At 46.3% G+C, this 18,687-nt stretch overlaps 1 protein-coding gene across 3 annotated transcripts in view; it reads right to left on the bottom strand.

The window, feature by feature from the left end:
* NDFIP1 (Nedd4 family interacting protein 1) overlaps positions 1-18,687 on the bottom strand; it is a 125,497-nt gene that overhangs the window by 84,276 nt on the left and 22,534 nt on the right. The window contains exon 1 of one of the 3 annotated variants that reach the window (XM_066342597.1): positions 15,221-15,259. The exons of the other annotated variants lie outside the window; for them this stretch is intronic. Coding sequence (XP_066198694.1) covers positions 15,221-15,244 — 24 coding nt within the window. The 5' untranslated portion in view covers positions 15,245-15,259. Of the gene's footprint in view, positions 1-15,220; positions 15,260-18,687 lie in introns of those variants that run through there. 3 annotated transcript variants of the gene reach the window in all.

Below are 18,687 nucleotides of genomic sequence, written 5' to 3'. Positions count from 1 at the left end.
GCTGAGGTCCCAGGTTCAAAACCCCAAGGTCACAGGCTTGAGTGTGGGCTTAACTGGCTTGAGCTCAGGCTCACCAGCTTGAGCGAGGGGTTGCTAGCTTGAGCCCAAAGGTCACTGGCTTGAGCCTAAGGTCACTGGCTTGAGCAAGGGGTCACTGGCTCAGCTTGAGCCCTCTGGTCAAGGCACGTATAGGAAGTAATCAATTAACTAAGGTGAAGCAACTACGAGTTGATGCTTCTCACCTCTCCCTGTCTGTCTCTCTGCCCTATCTCTCTCAAAAAAAGAAAAAGAAAAAAAAGAAAGGAAGGAAGGAAGGATTTATTGTTTAAGCCACCCAGTTTGTGTGATCTTGTTATGTATGTAACCCAAACAGCCTCAGACAAAAGCAAAGACTTCAACTTGCTTTGAAACTTCTTTTTAGCTAAATGAAGTTTTAGAGCAGCTATCCTCCTCAATTCAACTGAATACTCAGGGTCAACTCATAATGAAAAGTCAAGAGTGGAAAATTCATTTCATTTCACATGCCCACTGTGAAACTGATTGTTGGAAGCATTGTGCTGCAAATAATTCTGAGGCTGTATTAAGGTTCAGTAGGAAAGGACCAAGGACTATTAGTGATGTCTGCCACATGCACAGGGTTTACGGGTGATGGTTGATTTCTTTGCCATTCCAGCGTTCAGGTCAGGTATCTATGAATTGGAGGGTGAGGAATGCTCTGTCATGGAGGTTTTAACACTGTTTTAGCAGTGGAACCCTTTGGGCCAATGAAATCTTAACTTTCCAAATTTTTAAAGGTGGAGCTGTCTTTGTTGAGACAGGGAAGTGTGAGTTCTAGCATTCCACTCACACGCCTCTTTCTCACTCATCACTGCTTTGAGATTGTGGCTTTCTACGTTACAGAAATAACAGCATTTAATAATTTGTTCATATTAAATTCCACAAGAGGGATGATAAGCACCATTGTACGGATGCAGAAACTGAGGTCCAGAGAAGTTAATGAAGGGCTGAGCCCCAGGTTCAGAACAAAGGTCTGTGATGAAGTTAAGAACCAGATGCCAGCCTCCTCCCTCCTACTTGGGTGCCACAGGTCTCTAATTCTGCAGCTCCACCAGAGCATGTCAGGCACTGAACACGGGGATTTACAAAGACAGAGCCAAGGTGAGCTGAAATAAACTCAAGGAAAAAGGGCGGAGTCCTCTCTCGGTCTGAAACTCTGCCTCACTGCCTTCACCGACATATCATTTCCACAAGCCCCTTTGCGAGTGACACATTAGAGGCCTGCGGTCCTGAGCAGCTCGGGACTCCTGCACCGACTCAGGTTTCTTTCTTCATCAGCTGTGGCAACCAGAGCGTGGCCCCAGCTCCTCTTCCTCAGCTATGCTAAGGGCAGACTGTCGTCTCCGCAGGGACTGAAGCCGGCGGGGAAGGAGGGGGTACTTCACAGGCTGACACAGGGTGATCACAGTGAATCCCCTGAAAGGAACTTACAAATTACAAAGCGCATCTATTGTCCCCCAAGCCCACCACGCTCATCGTCACCACCACCACTTCTAGCCTGAACCACAGCGGCCACCTCCGCTCCCACCTCTTCTCCCCTCGTCCGCTCCGGCCTCACCACGACCCTTCCATTTTCCACACTGCAGGCAGAGATCTTTTAATAATGCAAATCCGATCAGGTAGCTCCTCTGCAGAAAACCGTCAACAGCCTCCCGTTGTCCTTCGTACCCACGGGAACAGCACTTGTGAGAAAATGGGGATATGTTTACGCATGTACCCTCACGCAAAGGAGGGTTCGTGATATTCAAACCGCACATGATGCAGCACAGGCTCTATTTGATGCACAGAAGGGCATATTTATTTATTATTCAGGTTCTGCCTCACTCCACAAAGGAATTGGAATGGCTGTGTATAATATGTTTCCTGGGAAGGCAACAGCAGGAAGTCTTCTCAGCTACATTCTGGAAACTTCAGTCCACCAACGACAGTATAAAATAATAATAAATGTGTGTTTTATTACCCTAAAAGCCCCCAAAAGAAAGTAAGGCACGAGATGCCTGCAGGGGTGCTATGTCGCAGCATCAGGATGACCTCTGGATCACGGAAGGGCATTCTGAGGTGCCTTAGGGGCAACCGAGTCATCGCCTAAGACAGTAGCTTGTGTGTCAGTATCACTGTAGCATTGAGGCCCAGGTCCCAGAGTCAAAGGAAATTTGCCCAACCATGTTGTTAGTATTTAGAAAAGGGCCCTTTCTCATAGTTTTTCCTTTGTGAGTCAATTTTATTTTATTTTATTTTTAATTTATTGATTTTAGAGAAAGAGGAAGAGAGTGAGAGAGCAAGAGAGAAACATTGATTTGTTGTTCCATTTATTTATACATTCATTGTTGATTCTTGTATGTGCAGGGATCAAACCTGCAACCTTGGCATATCAGGACAATGCTCTAACCAACTGAGCTGCCGGGCTAGGGTCCTAATTCTATTTTTAATTTAAAAACAGTACTTTTTAATTTTTATTTTCTCCTTTTCCAAGTGAGAGGAGAGGAGATGGAGAGACAGACACCCGCATGTGCCCTGACTGGATCCACCTGGCAACCCCTGTCTGGGGCTGATGCTCTGCCCGTCTGGGGCCATGCTTTGCAACTGAGCTGTTTTCAGTGCATGAGGCAAAGGTTCCACGGAGCCATCCTCAGCCCCCGGAGCCAATGTGGGCCAATGTGCTCAAACCAATTGAGCCACGGCTTCGGGAGAGAAAAAGAGAGGGTTGGGGAGGGGGTGGAGAAGCAAATGGTCACTTCTTCTGTGTGCCCTGACTGGAATCAAACCTACAACATCCACATGCTGGGCCGACACTCTACCTCTGAGCCATCCGGCCAGGGCCACACAGTACTTATATTAAATTAGGCAATACCTTCATTTCAAAATTTCAAAGGAACAGAGTGCCTATAATAAAGGCTCCTTCCCATCCTTCTCTTTCAGCCACGCTGTGGCCCTCTCCAGAAGCAATCGCTGCCATTAGTTTCTAGAAATAGTTCATACGTACATAAGTCTGCTTGTTCACCATTTTTATTTTCATTCAAATAGTGGAATTCTATGCACAGTGTCCTGTGCCTTGTCCTCCCCCCCCCCCCACCGCCACCTTGCTTTTCCAGTCAGTGGTTTATCTTGAGCCCCAGCTTCATTCTGTGTGACCACTGGGAACTGTCATGGGACTGTGTGCTCATGACTCTTTGTGGGCACATGAGACTTGGTTACAGCTGAACTGAAACCTGGGCTGGGGGGCTGGGCCCAGATTTGTTCAGGCTGACTGTGGAGTTTGTCACCTGGGGGCGGGCAGCTCTGGGGCTAACAGGGCAGGGCAGGCTGACCTGGAGCCCGACAGGCAGCTCAAGCCTCCCTCTGCACATCACTCAGGGACACATTTATTTTTAGAGCTTTTAAATCATTTTTAATGACAAAGGAAAGATAGGAATATACTCCTGCTGGAAAAGAAAAGGTCAAACAATATAGTTAAAGAAAAACCCGTTTGACTCCCCAAACCCACATCTGCTCTACCCAGAAGTATCCACTGCAGTCCATTGGTATTTTGTGTGTTTTAAGCCTTCGTTCTGTGGGGAAGATTGGGAAAGCAGCCCCCTACTTACTCTTTCCTCCTCCAGGTCCTTCTCCCCTCCCCTCCTACTCTCTGGTTTAATAAAGCAATACGGAAATATGGAAGGAAGAGAGACAGGGCTTCAGAGGGAGTGGTGCAGAGCAAAATGAGTGTTTGCTCTGACACAGATTCAGGAGGCTGCCACCAGCAGACTCTTTGAGCAAACTGCTGATGGCTAACTACACCGACCCGAACAGAATTTTTCATTGCACTGGGACTCTTTCTGCAGATGCTCTGCTGCTCAGATTGTGATGTAACAAAATCATGAGTATCCTGATGTCCTCAAGTTCTCCAGCCTACATGCATTACCCTTTCCTTCAACATCCAAATAAAATGGCTTCTTCCCCCATTTCACAACTATAGTCAGGCCAGCTCACTCCCTAGGATTTCTGCAGATGTCAGAGCTGCTTATATTCTCCCGATCACTTCTTGTCCTGTTCTTTTTGAGACAGAGAGAGGAACAGATAGGGAGAGACAGACAGACAGGGAGAGATGAGAAGCATCAATTCTTCGTTGTGCCATCTTAGTTGTTCATTGATTGCTTTCTCATATATGTGCCTTGACTGGGGGGCTACAGCAGAGCGAGTAACCCGTTGCTCAAGCCAGCGGCCTTGGGTTCAAACTGGTGAGCCTTGCTCAAACCAGATGAGCCTGCGCTCAAGCCGGCGACCTCGGGGTTTCGAACCTGGGTCCTCCATGTTCCAGTCCGATGCTCTGTCCACTGCGCCACCACCTAGTCAGGATCCCTGTCCTTTTCTTGAATGGGCTGTTGGCCTCTCTGTTCTCACCTCTCTGCCCATGCTCCTCATCACTGCAATTCCTTCTTCATTCTCCCGAACACCAACAATTTTACTGAGGGTTGTGAGTAAAGAAGAGGGGTCATGGCCCTGGCCGGTTGGCTCAGCGGTAGAGCGTCGGCCTGGCGTGCAGGGGACCCGGGTTCGATTCCCGGCCAGGGCATATAGGAGAAGCGCCCATTTGCTTCTCCACCCCCTCCTTCCTCTCTGTCTCTCTCTTCCCCTCCTGCAGCCAAGGCTCCATTGGAGCAAAGATGGCCTGGGCGCTGGGGATGGCTCCTTGGCCTCTGCCCCAGGCGCTAGAGTGGCTCTGGTCTCGGCAGAGCGACGCCCTGGAGGGGCAGAGCATTGCCCCTGGTGGGCGTGCCGGGTGGATCCCGGTGTTTCCAGCTTCAGAAAAATACAAAAAAAAAAAAAAAAAAGAAGAGGGGTCACAGCACAGTGCAGAATGGAAAACACAACGAATAATAGGTGATACTCTTCTAAAAGACTCCTTGACCACTGTATCCTGGCAGGGGCCGCTGGCTGAACTTCTCATGGCAACTTGCCAGGTCACCTCCTGTCTCCCAAGGACCCTCTGCCATTTCCCCAGATCTCTTCCAATTCCACTGTTCAGGGAACAGCTCCTCAATTCCTATTGCTTTATTCTTATTTATGCCAGCAATTTAACTCTCATGGTCTTGCAGAGTGGTTAACATAGTTCATCTGTTCAAATCTGGGCTCTGCTACATGCTTCCTGTGTGATCTTTGGCAAGTTACTTAGCCTCTCTGAACTCCAGCTTCTTCTTTTTTTTTTTTACAGAGAGAGAGAGAGAGAGATAGGGACAGACATACAGCAACGAAGAGAGATGAGAAGCATCAATCATTAGTTTTTGTTGCGTCACCTTAGTTGTTCATTGATTGCTTTCTCATATGTGCCTTGACCGCGGGCCTTCAGCAAACTGAGTAACCCAGCTTTGCTCAAACCAGATGAGCCTGCACTCAAGCTGGCAACCTCGGGGTCTCGAACCTGGGTCCTCCGCATCCCAGTCCGACACTCAATTCACTGAGCCACTGCCTGGTCATGCTCCAGCTTCTTTCTTTTTTTCTTTTTTTTTCTGAAGCTGGAAACGGGGAGGCAGTCAGACAGACTCCCGCATGCGCCCGATCGGGATCCACCCGGCATGCCCACCAGGGGGCGATGCTCTGCCCATCCGGGGCGTAGCTCTGTCTCGACCAGAGCCACTCTAGCACCTGGGGCAGAGGCCAAGGAGCCATCCCCAGTGCCCGGGCCATCTTTTGCTCCAATGGAGCCTTGGCTGCGGGAGGGGAAGAGAGAGACAGAGAGGAAGGAGAGGGGGAGGGGCGGAGAAGCAGATGGGCGCTTCTCCTGTGTGCCCTGGCCGGGAATCGAACCCGGGACTTCCGCACGCCAGGCCGACGCTCTACCACTGAGCCAACCGGCCAGGGCCGCTCCAGCTTCTTAATATGTAGGAGGGGTACCTTAGAATGTGTTTAAAGCATTTAGCACAGCACCTGGTACATTAGCTCCTATTATGTCCATGAGGATATCATCTCTCATGCTGGTAAATGACCCTTCAACATGTTCACCCCTCAAAAGAGTAGTTATTTGCTTAAAGGCTTTAATCACTGTAAAAAAAAAAATAGAAGACTGGATAAAGAAGATGTGGCACATATACACCATGGTATACTATTTAGCCATAAAAAATGATGACATCGGATCACTTACAACAAAATGGTGGGATCTTGATAACATTATACGGAGTGAAATAAGTAAATCAGAAAAAAAAAAGAACTGCAGGATTCCACACATTGGTGGGACATAAAAAACAAGACTAAGAGACATGGACAAGAGTGTGATGGTTATGGGGGGGGGGCAGGGGGAGGGAAGGAGGAAGAGGGAGAAGGGGAGGGGGAGGGGCACAAAGAAAACTAGATAGAAGGTGACGGAGGACAATCTGTCTTTGGGAGATGGGTATGCAACATAATTGAATGACAAGATAACCTGGACATGTTTTCTTTGAATATATGTACCCTGATTTATTGATGTCACCCCATTAAAATTAATAAAAATTTATTTATTAAAAAAAAGAGTAGTTATTGCCCTAAGCAAGTTCTGCTACCACCCTAGGAGACCCAGTAGTTGGCTTTTAAAATAATTCTTTTCTTCCCCATGAGTGTGTTGTAGGAAAGCTTCCTTTCAGCTCAACTTCTCAGAAACATTGCTAACTGACTGCTTTAGTTCTCAGGGGGTTCATGATAAGCATGACAAGAGGCTCTGGGACAATGCGAGTGAGCTGCACCCACACCACAGAGCTGGGGTTCTGCACAATCGCCCCCCTTGGCACCCTGCACGGATGGCACCTCCACCCAGGGGTTCAAATCAGACACTCGGGAGTCATCCTTCCCCTTTTCTCCCATCCTAAGTCCCCAGCAAGCCCTTTTGGGTTTACCTCCAAATTTTCTATCTTCATCATCACATCCCCAGGCCCAGACACCATCAGCTCCCACCCAGTGCCCGGCAGAGTCATGTAAAAACAGAAATCAGGTCACTTCCCTCTCTGGCTTAAAACCCATCAGTGCCTCCTGTTGCCTCCAGAGTAACATCCAGGCTCCATGGCAAGGCCAACAGGGTTCTGTCTGATCCCCCTGCTGCTTCTCAGCTCTATCCTCTGCTGCCTTTGCAAGTCACCTCCCTTCTCCTCCTCTAACTACCATGCCCCACGCGCCTGAGCCTTTGCACTGGCTCTTCCCTGGAACAGTTCTCACTCCAGTGGCTTCTTCTCAGCCTGACATTTTCAGCACAGAAAGAACTTCCCTGCCACTCACTAATCGGCACACCCATTCCAATTTCTCTAGATTTAACTGCCTTATTACCTTCTCAGTCTCTCTATTCATAGGTTTACTGTCTGCTCCCCACAACACAGTGAGCTCCATGCAGGCAGGTGCTTTGTCTGTCTTGTTCCCTGCCACCACCACCTCGACCCACCCACCCCCCGCCACCAGCACCGTGCGCAGTAGGCACATAGTATATACTTGTCAAATGAACAAACAAACAAATAAGTACATCAACAAGAAAAATGAAAAGGAATCCCTCAGAAGAACTTGTGATCGAAGGAGACACTGCAAGGGATGGGGTCCTGAGGGAGCTACCTCTCCACAAAGGAGTCCAGTTCTTCATGGTGAGACAGAGTCAGACTGGAGCCAGGTGTGACAGCCCTGACGTCCCAGGGCTTCCCTGTGGCCTCCTGAGATGGCAGAGGGAAGGTCTCCCCATCACTCAGAAATGCCTTCACGCCTGACCAGGTGGTGGCACAGTGGATAGAGTGTCAGACTGGGATGCTGAGGACCCAGGTTCAAAATCTCGAAGTTGCGGGCTCACCAGCTTGAGTGCAGGGTCGCTGGCTTGAGCGCAGGATCATAGACATGGCCCCGTGGTTGCTGGCTTAAGCCCAAAGGTCGCTGGCTTAAGTCCGAGGTTGCTGGCATGAGCAAGGGGTCACTCACTCTGCTGCAGCTCTCCGGTCAAGGCACATATGAGAAAGCAATCATTGAACAACTAAGGTGCCACAATGAAGAATTGATGCTTCTCATTTCTTACCCTTCCAGCCTGTCTGTCTCTCTCTCTTCCTGCCCTGCTAAAAAAAAAAAGCTTTACCACCACAGCTTAAGGGCAGACATGTTGCTTGCAATGCTGATTTCCACATAGCCTCTGCCTTCTTTCTTCCACCGGAGAGCCCACTGAGTTGCCATAGCAACAGAGGACTGCACCAGAGTCCAAATAGGGATGTTTGTATCTCCCAGCACTCTGGGGAGGGCAAAGGGCAGGAGGGGGGCTGGCCCATAGTTGTGTCCCTGCTCTGTCGGCCGCTGGCTTGTTCTCTCTCTAAGCAGAGCACACTCCTTGGTTCCTCCACCCCTCACCGAGCATCTGAGGGAGAAGCACTCTCTTCTGTTTCCTCTCTCCCACTGTGGAAGGAGGGGGCATGGCCTCATCTTTGTATCCTGTCCAGGCTCACAGATTGGCCAGAAGAACAAAGAAGAAGGATTCTCCGATGGCTCACAGCTTTCAAGTCTGCCTTACGAATGTTTTCTTTCTAAATACCATTTTGTTAGTCTAACTGGTCACCTCCTGGAGTTTTTAAGTCTCTGTTGGCTGCCTTTTAGGTTCCCCTAAATTTAGCAAACCATGGCTTTTACTCCCCAGAAGCTAGTGCCCTTTGAGGAAGCTGCTATAAAACAGATTGTGTTATTTGTCTAAACAATGAAAACGGTATCTAGCACTCACTAAGTGAATGTGCAGCGGGCATCACTTCTCACAAGCCTTTCCACCGCCTGGAGAAAGGTATTTCTAGTCCCTCTTTACATGTAAGGAAACAGGTTCCATCGTTCCTGGGGTCACAGAGCTGCTGAGAGGCCATGCCACCGTCTGAATGCTGCACTCTCAGACTTGGAACACAAGCCATGGCCACTGCTCTGCATTGGGAGGCACAAACAGCTACAGGGAATGACACGTTTAGCTTCCCCAGCCCAAGCCAGCCCCATGGGTCCCCACGTGGCCCCTTCCCGGCCATGGGGACCAGCAGTTGTCTCTGGCCCCATGCCACATCACCCCCACAGGGATCTGACAGCAGCTCGCTCAGAGAGGGAACAAAGGCATCTCTTTTAGCCCCTTCTTTCGAAACCTTGACTCTTCGCTGCATAAGCAGCCCCTCGGATTGGCTGCTACCATGGCAACTGGCTGCGATCTCTGTCCAATTATGTCAGCACAGACCGCAGTGGCTCTGTCTCCATTTCCTGCCCAAGTGCTCCAGCCTGCCAGCCCCGTCCCTCTGACCTCCAGGCAGCTTTGAATGCCTATGCTTTCTAATTACAGCTGCTTTTCAATTCCCTAGTCCTGTCCGAAACCTTTGTAATTTGCATTGAACTTCTCCTCCCAACAGCCCATTTGTCACACCAGGGCCCCTGGCTCTTTATCTGTAGTTTCTGAAGCACTGATTGTGTGTCTAGGCTTGTCCCCAGTATACTTGTGCACCCCGATAGGCAGATAGCTGGGGCACACAAATTTCAAACATCCTGGACTTTGTGCCTGGCACTGCGATCTTTCTGCTAAAATTGTGACCTTGCAGGAGGTCTATAGTACCCTGATTTCAAGCCTGATTTCTTCATTCATTCACTTATTCATTCACTGATCTGCTATGTTCCAGGGTCTAGGGATACCACAGTAAACGAGGGAGTGGAACTTGACATTTTCCCTGATAAAAGCAAACAGGTCAACACACAAATACATATAATTCTGGGCAGTGGAAGTATGAAGATGGAGGAGCTGAGAAGCTCCAAATCACAAGATGGACTTTTCCTCTGTCCTCATCTAAACTCCCACTTCCAGAGTGAGGGGTGCACAGATGACAGGGTGGGGTCCAGGGGGCACTCCTAGGTGCAAATGGCAGAGACTAAACTTAGGGGAAAGGGTTCTTTAGGCAGCAATGCAGCTGGAAGTCTGAGGGCTGGAAGTCATCAGGACTCCATCACCATCTCCTCCCTCTCTCGGGCTGCTCACTTCCTTGCTTCTCCTTGCTGTGGCTTTTCCCACAAGACAGGAAGTGTGGCTGCTCACTGACACTATGAGTTTTACTTTCCACAGCCTCATTCATGGAAGATGCCTGAACTCAAGCATTCCTCCATTCCAAGACCAAAACTCCAAGGGAAGAGACACGTCGGCCCAGATCGCAGGTTCCCAGGCCTGGACTAATGAGTGAAGGCTAAGGAGGGATCAGAGCTCTAACAAGAGGGGCTCCCTAGCTCCAGTTAGCTCCCCAAGGTTGGGAATGCAGGTATCCCAGGGTCCAGACCACCCCTATAAAACGGGACATACTCAGGTGTGTGCCCCCTCACTTCCTCACCCTCACCCTACCCTGACTTCTGTTTTCCACTTAAAAAAAAAAAAATTATTTTTTAGCCTGACCTGTGGTGGTGCAGTGGATAAAGTGTCGACCTGGAACGCTGAGGTTGCCAGTTCAAAACCCTGGGCTAGCCCAGTCAAGGCACATATGGGAGTTGATGCTTCCTGCTCCTCCCCCTCCTCTCTCTCTCCCCTTCTCCAAAATGAATAAAATCTTAAAAAAAAATTTTTTTAAATTTATTATTTTAGAGAGGCGAGGGGAAGAAAGAAAGAGAGAGAGAAGGGGGGAAGAACAGGAAGCATCACCTTCCATATGTGCCTTGACTGGGCTAGCCCAGGGTTTTGAACTGGCGACCTCAGCGTTCCAGGTCGACACTTTATCCACTGCGCCACCACAGGTCAGGCCCTGCTTTCCACTTTTATGGTCTCCATTCCATTCCTGAGAGGCAGCTTTGTGGCCAGTGCCCCAGTTCAGTCCCAATTCTTAAGGTCACCTTCTGCTCTAGAGTCTTCTTTTCCTGCCTCACCTGTGTCACCTCACGTGGCATCCTACCTGCTCCATGCATGCCCCCAAGTCACCGCCAACACTGGCTGTTATGTACAGCAGGTTTTTCTGAAGGTTTGGGGGTGACAGATAGGGAACAGAACTAACTTGAACTTCACCCACAGAATCATTCTCACTATCTCCTATCCTTAGCGCTCAGACTAAAGATATCACATTGTTTCCTTCCCTCCTTGACCTCTCGTCCAGAACTCGCAGCAGGCACTCTGTAATTCCTGTTTCTTTTCAATGAAGAGGTATTCAGCTTTCTGCCTCCACTCAAGTCAGATTCCTGAGCCCACCCTGGCACATCCTAAAAACATATTAAGGTGCTTTCCTGAACCAAAGACTCTTCAACCTGACCCTACAAAGGACAGGAGAAGCTTTGGAATTGAAGTTACTGGTTTAACTTACCCACTATCAAATTCTTAGGACTTTCCTTTGCACCAACAAGAGCAAGGGCATGAAGTGGGGGTGAAGGGGTTCATGCACAGGGTCCGGTTTGGCCCCAGCTTAAAATGCTACTGTCTCAATGCTGAGCTCTTGCAAGGGTGACGGGAAACATACACAAGGAAGTCTGAGGATATCTTCGATTAGCCCAACCCACTTCAGTTATATTTCCCAGTTGAAGAACTTCAAGTTCGAGCTTGCATTTCAATGCCTGCCCTTTTCACTCTTAGTTCTGTGGGGGGTCAGCAAATGCTTGAATTCTGAACTGTCTTCTCTAAATCCCCCTATTGGGTTGTGAAGATCCAAGGATGACAGTCGTCTGGGAAGCTGTATCCTGACGCGTTTCCGGCTGCCTGGCGCTGTTTCTGTGGACAATCAGAGCCCTCCCTGAGGCCCGGTGAACCCTGTGCAGGGCTGGACTGTCCACACAGGGCGCTCCTGCACAGTTCTAGCATCTTGCTGTAAAGGCCATTTTAAATTTTCTGGAAGGATGGAAGGCAGGGGTGGGAGAGACCCAGCTGTCCATTCTGCTTCTGTCTCCCCCCCCCCTAAAGATTTTATGTGAGGAGAATTAACAAAATCTTAGTGCTCATTCCTTAGAAGTCTGGTTCCTTCTCATTAACTCAGTATTCCTAGAGTCTGGATGGACTTACTGATGAACTCCTTCAGACTTTGTGATCTGAGCAAACTGCAGGCTGTTTCTGCAAATGCATTTGACTTTAATCTAGGGGCTAGGCTACCCAGTCACTGAGATCCCTTCCCCTTCTACAAGAGGGAAGTAACCATTGTAGTAGCCTGAGAACGGGCCAGGAACCAGGTGACTCTGGAGATCCAGCCCTAGGTCGGGGAAGTCTGACTCTGAGCATGTCACTCACATCTCAGGGCCTTGCTTTTCTTGTCTGTTAAATGCATGTTTGACAAGTGCAGTTTCCTAGCCCTTCACTCATCTCTACCATGTATTTTGTCACAACTGTGTACCCCCTGTATGATTCCATAATGGTTTTTTTAATTGACTTGACTTTTTAACTTGGCTTTATGCTAAGCAATAAATCCATGAAATCACATATTTAATGTAGTCTTTTTATTTATTTATTTATTTATTTATTTTATTTTTATTTTTATTTTTTCTAAAAGAAGCATCAACTCCCATATGTGCCTTGACCAGGCAAGCCCAGAGTTTTTTGAACCGGTGACCTCAGCATTCCAGGTCGACGCTCCATCCACTGCGCCACCACAGGTCAGGCTAGTCTTTTTATTTTTTTCCTACCATTCACTAAAACAAATATTTTCTTTTCTTTTTTTAGCAAGAGAGATCGAGAGAGACAGAAAGGGAGAGAGATGAGAAGCATCAACTCGTAGTTGAGTCACCTTAGTTTTTCATTAATTGCTTCTCAGATTGCCTTGACTGTGGGGGGAGTGTGTGCAGCTGAGCCAGTGATGCCTTGCTTAAGCCAGTGACCTTGGGCTTAAGCCAGCAACCTTGAGTTTTAAACCTGGGACCTCAGTGTCCCAGGTCAACTCTCTACCCACTGCACCACCACCAGTCAGGCAACAAATACTTATTTTTAATCATACTCATCTGTATAACTCCTGAAACCATCCTGAGTACCATATACACGTACCACCCTTTGGGAAACAGAATTAGAGCATCACTTTGGCTCCCAAATATGTCTTCACCCCTATTGTGGAATTCTAATAATCCCAAAAAGGGAAAGCAATTTTAGATAAATACATACATATGTGTGTGTGTATATATATATATATTTATATGTATAATTTCCTGAGCCAACAGCCAGCATGACCCTTAAAACAAAATGGTTGTGTTTTTTGTTTGTTTGTTTTCTGTTTAATTTTTCCATTGATTTGAGGCAGGGTTGGGGAGAGAGAGAGAAACATCAACTTGTTGTTCCACTTAATTGTTACATTTAGTTGCGCACTCATTGGTGGCTTCTTGTATGTGCCCTGACTAGAGATCAAATCTGCGAGCTTGGCCCATAGGGATGACACGCTATTAACTGAGCCACCCAGCCCAGGCTCAAAATGGTTGCAGTTTGAATTTTCCTCTCCCATCACAATTTCCAGACCCAACTCTAACTCCAATTTTTTGAGCCTGGAGTTTACCGGCCCTGACCACCGTCCCTCCCTCAGAACCACCTCAGAGTTCCATGTGGTCTACTGAAGCCCTTAGTCCCCAAACTACCCCAGGTGGGGGGATTGTTGTGGCCCAGTGGGAAAGCGCTAGCCCCTCCCACCTCCAAATGACTGGAGGGTTGGTGTTTCATCCTAAGCAAGCAATCCCAAAGCTAGAGCAAGTCTTTGTCGGGTTGGCAGCTCTGCTTCTCTTCCCCCTACTGCTTCCTGGAACTATTGGATGACACAATCCAAGAAACTCATGGGCTCCTTGGCTGGGAACTCTTTTCTCTGGTAAGAAATTGGCAAGCAAGGGAGAGGAGAGTTGGGCGCCCCAGCTGGGAGCCAGGAAACAGAAGAGTGTCCCTGGTGAGAGAGGGGCAGCTGCACAATGAAACAGAACCCAAATAAAGCGCCAGTTGAGTCATCAGGGTTGGTCTTTTGCTACCTCAGGGATTCTCAAAACTGGCTGAGCATCAGAATTATTTGAAGGGTTTTTAGAAAGAAATTCAAACATGTGGCACATATATACAATAGAATACTATTCAGCCATAAGAATGGATAAAATACTGCCATTTGTGACAATATGGATGGATGTTGAGAGTATCCTGCTAAACAAAATAAGTCAGATGGAAAAGAATAAGAACCATATGATTTCACTCATATGTGGGAGAGAAAGCAGAAAGCAACAAGTGAAGAAACAGAACAAAACAAACAAACAAATTCATAGACATGGATAACAGCACAGTGTACAATGCAATATACAGAAGCTATATTGTAGAATTGTACACGTGAAGCTCTTATTATGTTATTAACCAATGTCACCCCAATAAATTCAATAAATATAAGGTCTACAGAAAGTTCTGTCCGTTTTTGGAATAAAACAAAATACAAATTTTTCTTACCGTCAATAAACTTTATTAAATAATATATTTCCACACCAATCCTATCTTCCGAATATGGTCCGAAATGGTTTGCTGAGCTGAATTAAGCCTTTCTGCAATCTCCGATGTTGTCAGAAAAGGATCTTGCTCCAACATGGTCTTAACAACATCGTCATCGATCAAAGATGGTCACCCAGAACGTGGCTTATCAGAAAGCTCAAAATCACCTGTTTCGAATTTTTTGAACCATCTTCTGCATGTCCTATCAGAAACTGTACCTTCACCAAACACTTTCAATAAATTTCTACATGCTTCTGTAGCATTTCTTCCTTGTTGAAATTCGTAAAAATTACAGTGGTGTAAATGAACTTTATCAGTAGCCATGGGTACACTATCGCTTCACACATAAAACTAATTTGAATCGACTTTGTTTTAGTTAATTTGCTACGTCAGTATGTATACATTAAGTGATAAAAATAGAGAGGCACACATGCGCCAAATAAACATGTGCTTACATGTCGAAACTTGTGATAGAAATGGACAGAACTTTCTGGTAGACCTTATAAATAAACTTAGAAACATCCCTAACCTATTATGCAACAATTCCACCCCTTGATATTTTCCCCAGATAAATGAAAACAATATCTATAATCAACTATATTCACAATAGCCAAAACAACTCTAAAAGACCCCACAGTAGGTGAAGAAACAAACAGAGGTATAGCAATATAGAATACTACTCAGTAATAAAAAAGGAGTGAGCTATTATATGATACATGTAACAACATGGATGAATAAAAAAAACCAAACAAACAAACAAAAACATTAGAAGAAGCAAAAGAAACCAGACACAAAAAAAGTACATACTGTGTGATTCCACTGATACAACATTCAAGAACAGGCACAGTTCTTCTATGGTGATAGAAATCAGAACAGAGGTTGTTTACACCAGATGGAAATTGATGTAACTTTCTGAGGCCATGGAAACATTCTATATCTATATATTTGAGAAAATTCATCCAATTAAACTCTGAAGATGTGTATTGCACTGTATATAAAATTTACCTAAATTTAAAAAACAAAACTAAAAAAATATATCCTCTGCCCCCATCCCATTCCTACTAAATCAGACTCTCCAGCCCCAGCCGGATAGCTTAGTTGCTTAGAGTATCATCTTGATGCTCAAAGGTTGTGGGTTCGATTCCCAGTCAAGGCACTAACAGGAACAGATTGATGTTTCTATCTGTCTGTCTCTCTCTTCCTCTCTTTCTAAAATCAATCAATATATTTAAAAAAAAAAAGATCTTCTATTGGTAGAACCTGAAATTTTGTGTTCTAATAAAGTGCCCCAGCATGCCCTGGCCAGTTGGCTCAGTGGTAGGGCGTTGGCTTGGCGTGCAGAAGTCCTGGGTTCGATTCCCGGCCAGGGCACACAGGAGAGGCGCCCATCTGCTTCTCCACCCCTCCCCCTCTCCTTCCTCTCTGTCTCTCTCTTCCCCTCCTGCAGCCAAGGCTCCATTGGAGCAAAGATGGCCCGGGCACTGGGGATGGCTCCTTGGCCTCTGCCCAGGCGCTAAAGTGGCTCTGGTCGTGACAGAGCGACGCCCCGGAGGGGCAGAGCATCGCCCCCTGGTGGGCAGAGCGTCGCCCCCTGGTGGGCATGCCAGGTGGATCCCGGTCGGGCGCATGCGGGAGTCTGTCTGACTGCCTCCGTTTCCAGCTTCGGAAAAATGGAGAAAAAAAAAATGCATGGAAGAATTGTGCTTCTTCTAGGAGCCAGCCCTCTGCTGGGCGCTATGCTGCCACACCAGGTCCCTGGAAGAATGAGGAGGAGTGATGGGAGAGGGAGCTGAAGTCTGTGAGGCAGCATTACCTTTGCTTTGTAGACTTGGGGAGGAAATAGGATCCCAGGCCTCTTTAGATTTTAATTATTCAGGTGGTTTGGGGAAAGGCAGGAGGTTTATGGTTATATAAGCATAACTAAAGGAAGCCTCTGTTGCTTACTTTGGGAATCTTCCAGGAACTAACACCAATAGTAAGTCATGTTAAAAATGGGTTAAAATCATTATCGGATTATGAATAATTCACAAGGCACCCCTGTTACCCATTACATTTTGTTCTACATAATTGCTTCCTGGAAATCTGCTCCCAGTGCAGAGAGTTGGGAGTATGCATGAAATTGAATATTTCTGCCCTTGACAAGTAAATTTAAACAAAATTGTGAATTAGTTTCAGTCCGCTGCTGCCTATCCTCTTTGAGTTGATAAGTCTGATCCTTTACTCCAGAAATATAACTGAGCAAGGAAGAAAAGGGTCTAGCTCCTTGGAAAGGGAGGTCAGTCCCAATTCCTAGCCATACCAGGCCATGCCCAATGGTTTAAGTATCGTGCAGGATTCTGGGTCACAGGAGGGTACTTTGAATGGTACAATATAAAGATACAAATGACCAGGATAGTAAGAATAGTCTTTTTTTTTTTTTTTCTTATTTTTATTTTTTACAGAGACAGAGAGAGGGATAGACAGGGACAGACAGACAGGAATGGAGAGAGACGAGAAGCATCAATCATTAGTTTTTCATTGCGCGTTGCAACACCTTAGTTGTTCATTGATTGCTTTCTCATATGTGCCTTGACCGCGGGCCTTCAGCAGACTGAGTAACCAGCGACCTTGGGTTCAAGCTGGCGGGCTTTTTGCTCAAACCAGATGAGCCCTCGCTCAAGCTGGCGACCACGGGGTCTCGAACCTGGGTCTTCCGCATCCCAGTCCGACGCTTTATCCACTATGCCACCGCCTGATCAGGCCTTTTTTTTTTTTTTTTTAATTGAGGCGTGATCTATATATCAAAAATTCATCATTTTTATTATATACAGGTAATTTTATCCCAGTTCCTGGCAAATATTAATCTACTGCTGTTTGCTTTTTAAGGGCATTTCATAAAATGGAATCACACAATTTGTGGCCTTTTGTGACTGGCTCCGTTCACTTAGCATCATATTTTCAAAGTTCATCCATATTGTAGCGTGAATGAGAACTGCATTCCTTTCTACTGTTGAATAATATTTCATCGTGTGGATATACCACAGTTTTCTAATTTCATTTATCAGTTAGTGAAAATTGGGCTGTTTCCCTTTTATGTTTTTTGTTTTTTTTTTAATGTTTATTGTATTGATTTTACAGAGAGAGAGAGTAAAGGAGAGAGGGAGAGAGACAGGAATATTGATCTGCTCCTGTATGTGCCCTGACCAGGGATCAAATCGGCAACTTCTGTGCTTTGGGATGATGTGGCTATGACTTCATGATGACAGAGCAAAATGCTTCACCTGTAACTGTTCTGCTCTGCTTGCTGAGTCTAGTTTCGCTTTTGTAACCTTGCTTGCTTCTTGCATCAGCTAGGGCTATAAAAGGCCCCAAAGTCCACCAGTCGGGGCTCAGACTTTGGAAAATTAAATCCTCTGAGCCCGGCAACATAATAAACTGGTTATACAACTCTGAGTGTCGCTTGGTACTTTAGACGTTCCAGTCCGCTATAGGACAACCCTCTAACCCAGGGGTAGTCAACCTTTTTATACCTACCACCCACTTTTGTATCTCTGTTAGTAGTAAAATTTTGTAACCGCCCACCGGTTCTACAGTAATGGTGATTTATAAAGTAGGGAAGTAACTTTACTTTATAAAATTTATAAAGCAGAGTTATAGCAAGTTAAAGCATATAATAATAATGACTTACCAAGTACTTTATGTCAGATTTTTGCTAAGTTTGGCAGAATAAATCTTTATAAAACAACTTACTATAGTTAAATCTATCTTTTTATTTATACTTTGGTTGCTCTGCTATCACCCACCATGAAAGCTGGAACGTCCACTAGTGGGCGGTAGGGACCAAGTTGACTACCACTGCTAACCAATTGAGCTATCCAGCCAGGGCATATTTCCCTTTTTTGGCTATTATGAATAACACTGCTATGAACATTCATATATAGGTTTTATGTGGACATATGTTTTCAGTTCTCTAAGATATATGCCTAGGAGTGGAATTGCTGGGTCATATGGTAACTGTTCAATTTTTTTGAGGAAGTTGTGATAAGGTGCCAAGGAATTGCAAAAATTGTTAACATTAGTATTTTAAAAGGAAGAGTCAGGCCCCCTTACTCCTCCTCTCTGAAAAGAAAAAAAAACCCAAAGAAAGAGATTAAAGGGGCAAAAGTTAGTAAGTAACTAATTATAGTTCTCTGGAGGGATAAAACTTACCTGAAAACTTCCTCTTCCCCATCTTTAAGATCCTTCAGGAGACAATGTTTACATATCTTCATTAAAATTCCAACACTGATTCTAAC

The sequence above is a fragment of the Saccopteryx leptura genome, chromosome 6 (genome assembly GCF_036850995.1).
Source record: "Saccopteryx leptura isolate mSacLep1 chromosome 6, mSacLep1_pri_phased_curated, whole genome shotgun sequence".
Lineage (NCBI taxonomy): Eukaryota > Metazoa > Chordata > Mammalia > Chiroptera > Emballonuridae > Saccopteryx > Saccopteryx leptura.
Note: the sequence above shows the minus strand (reverse complement) of the source record. Positions and strands in the feature narration are given on the sequence as shown.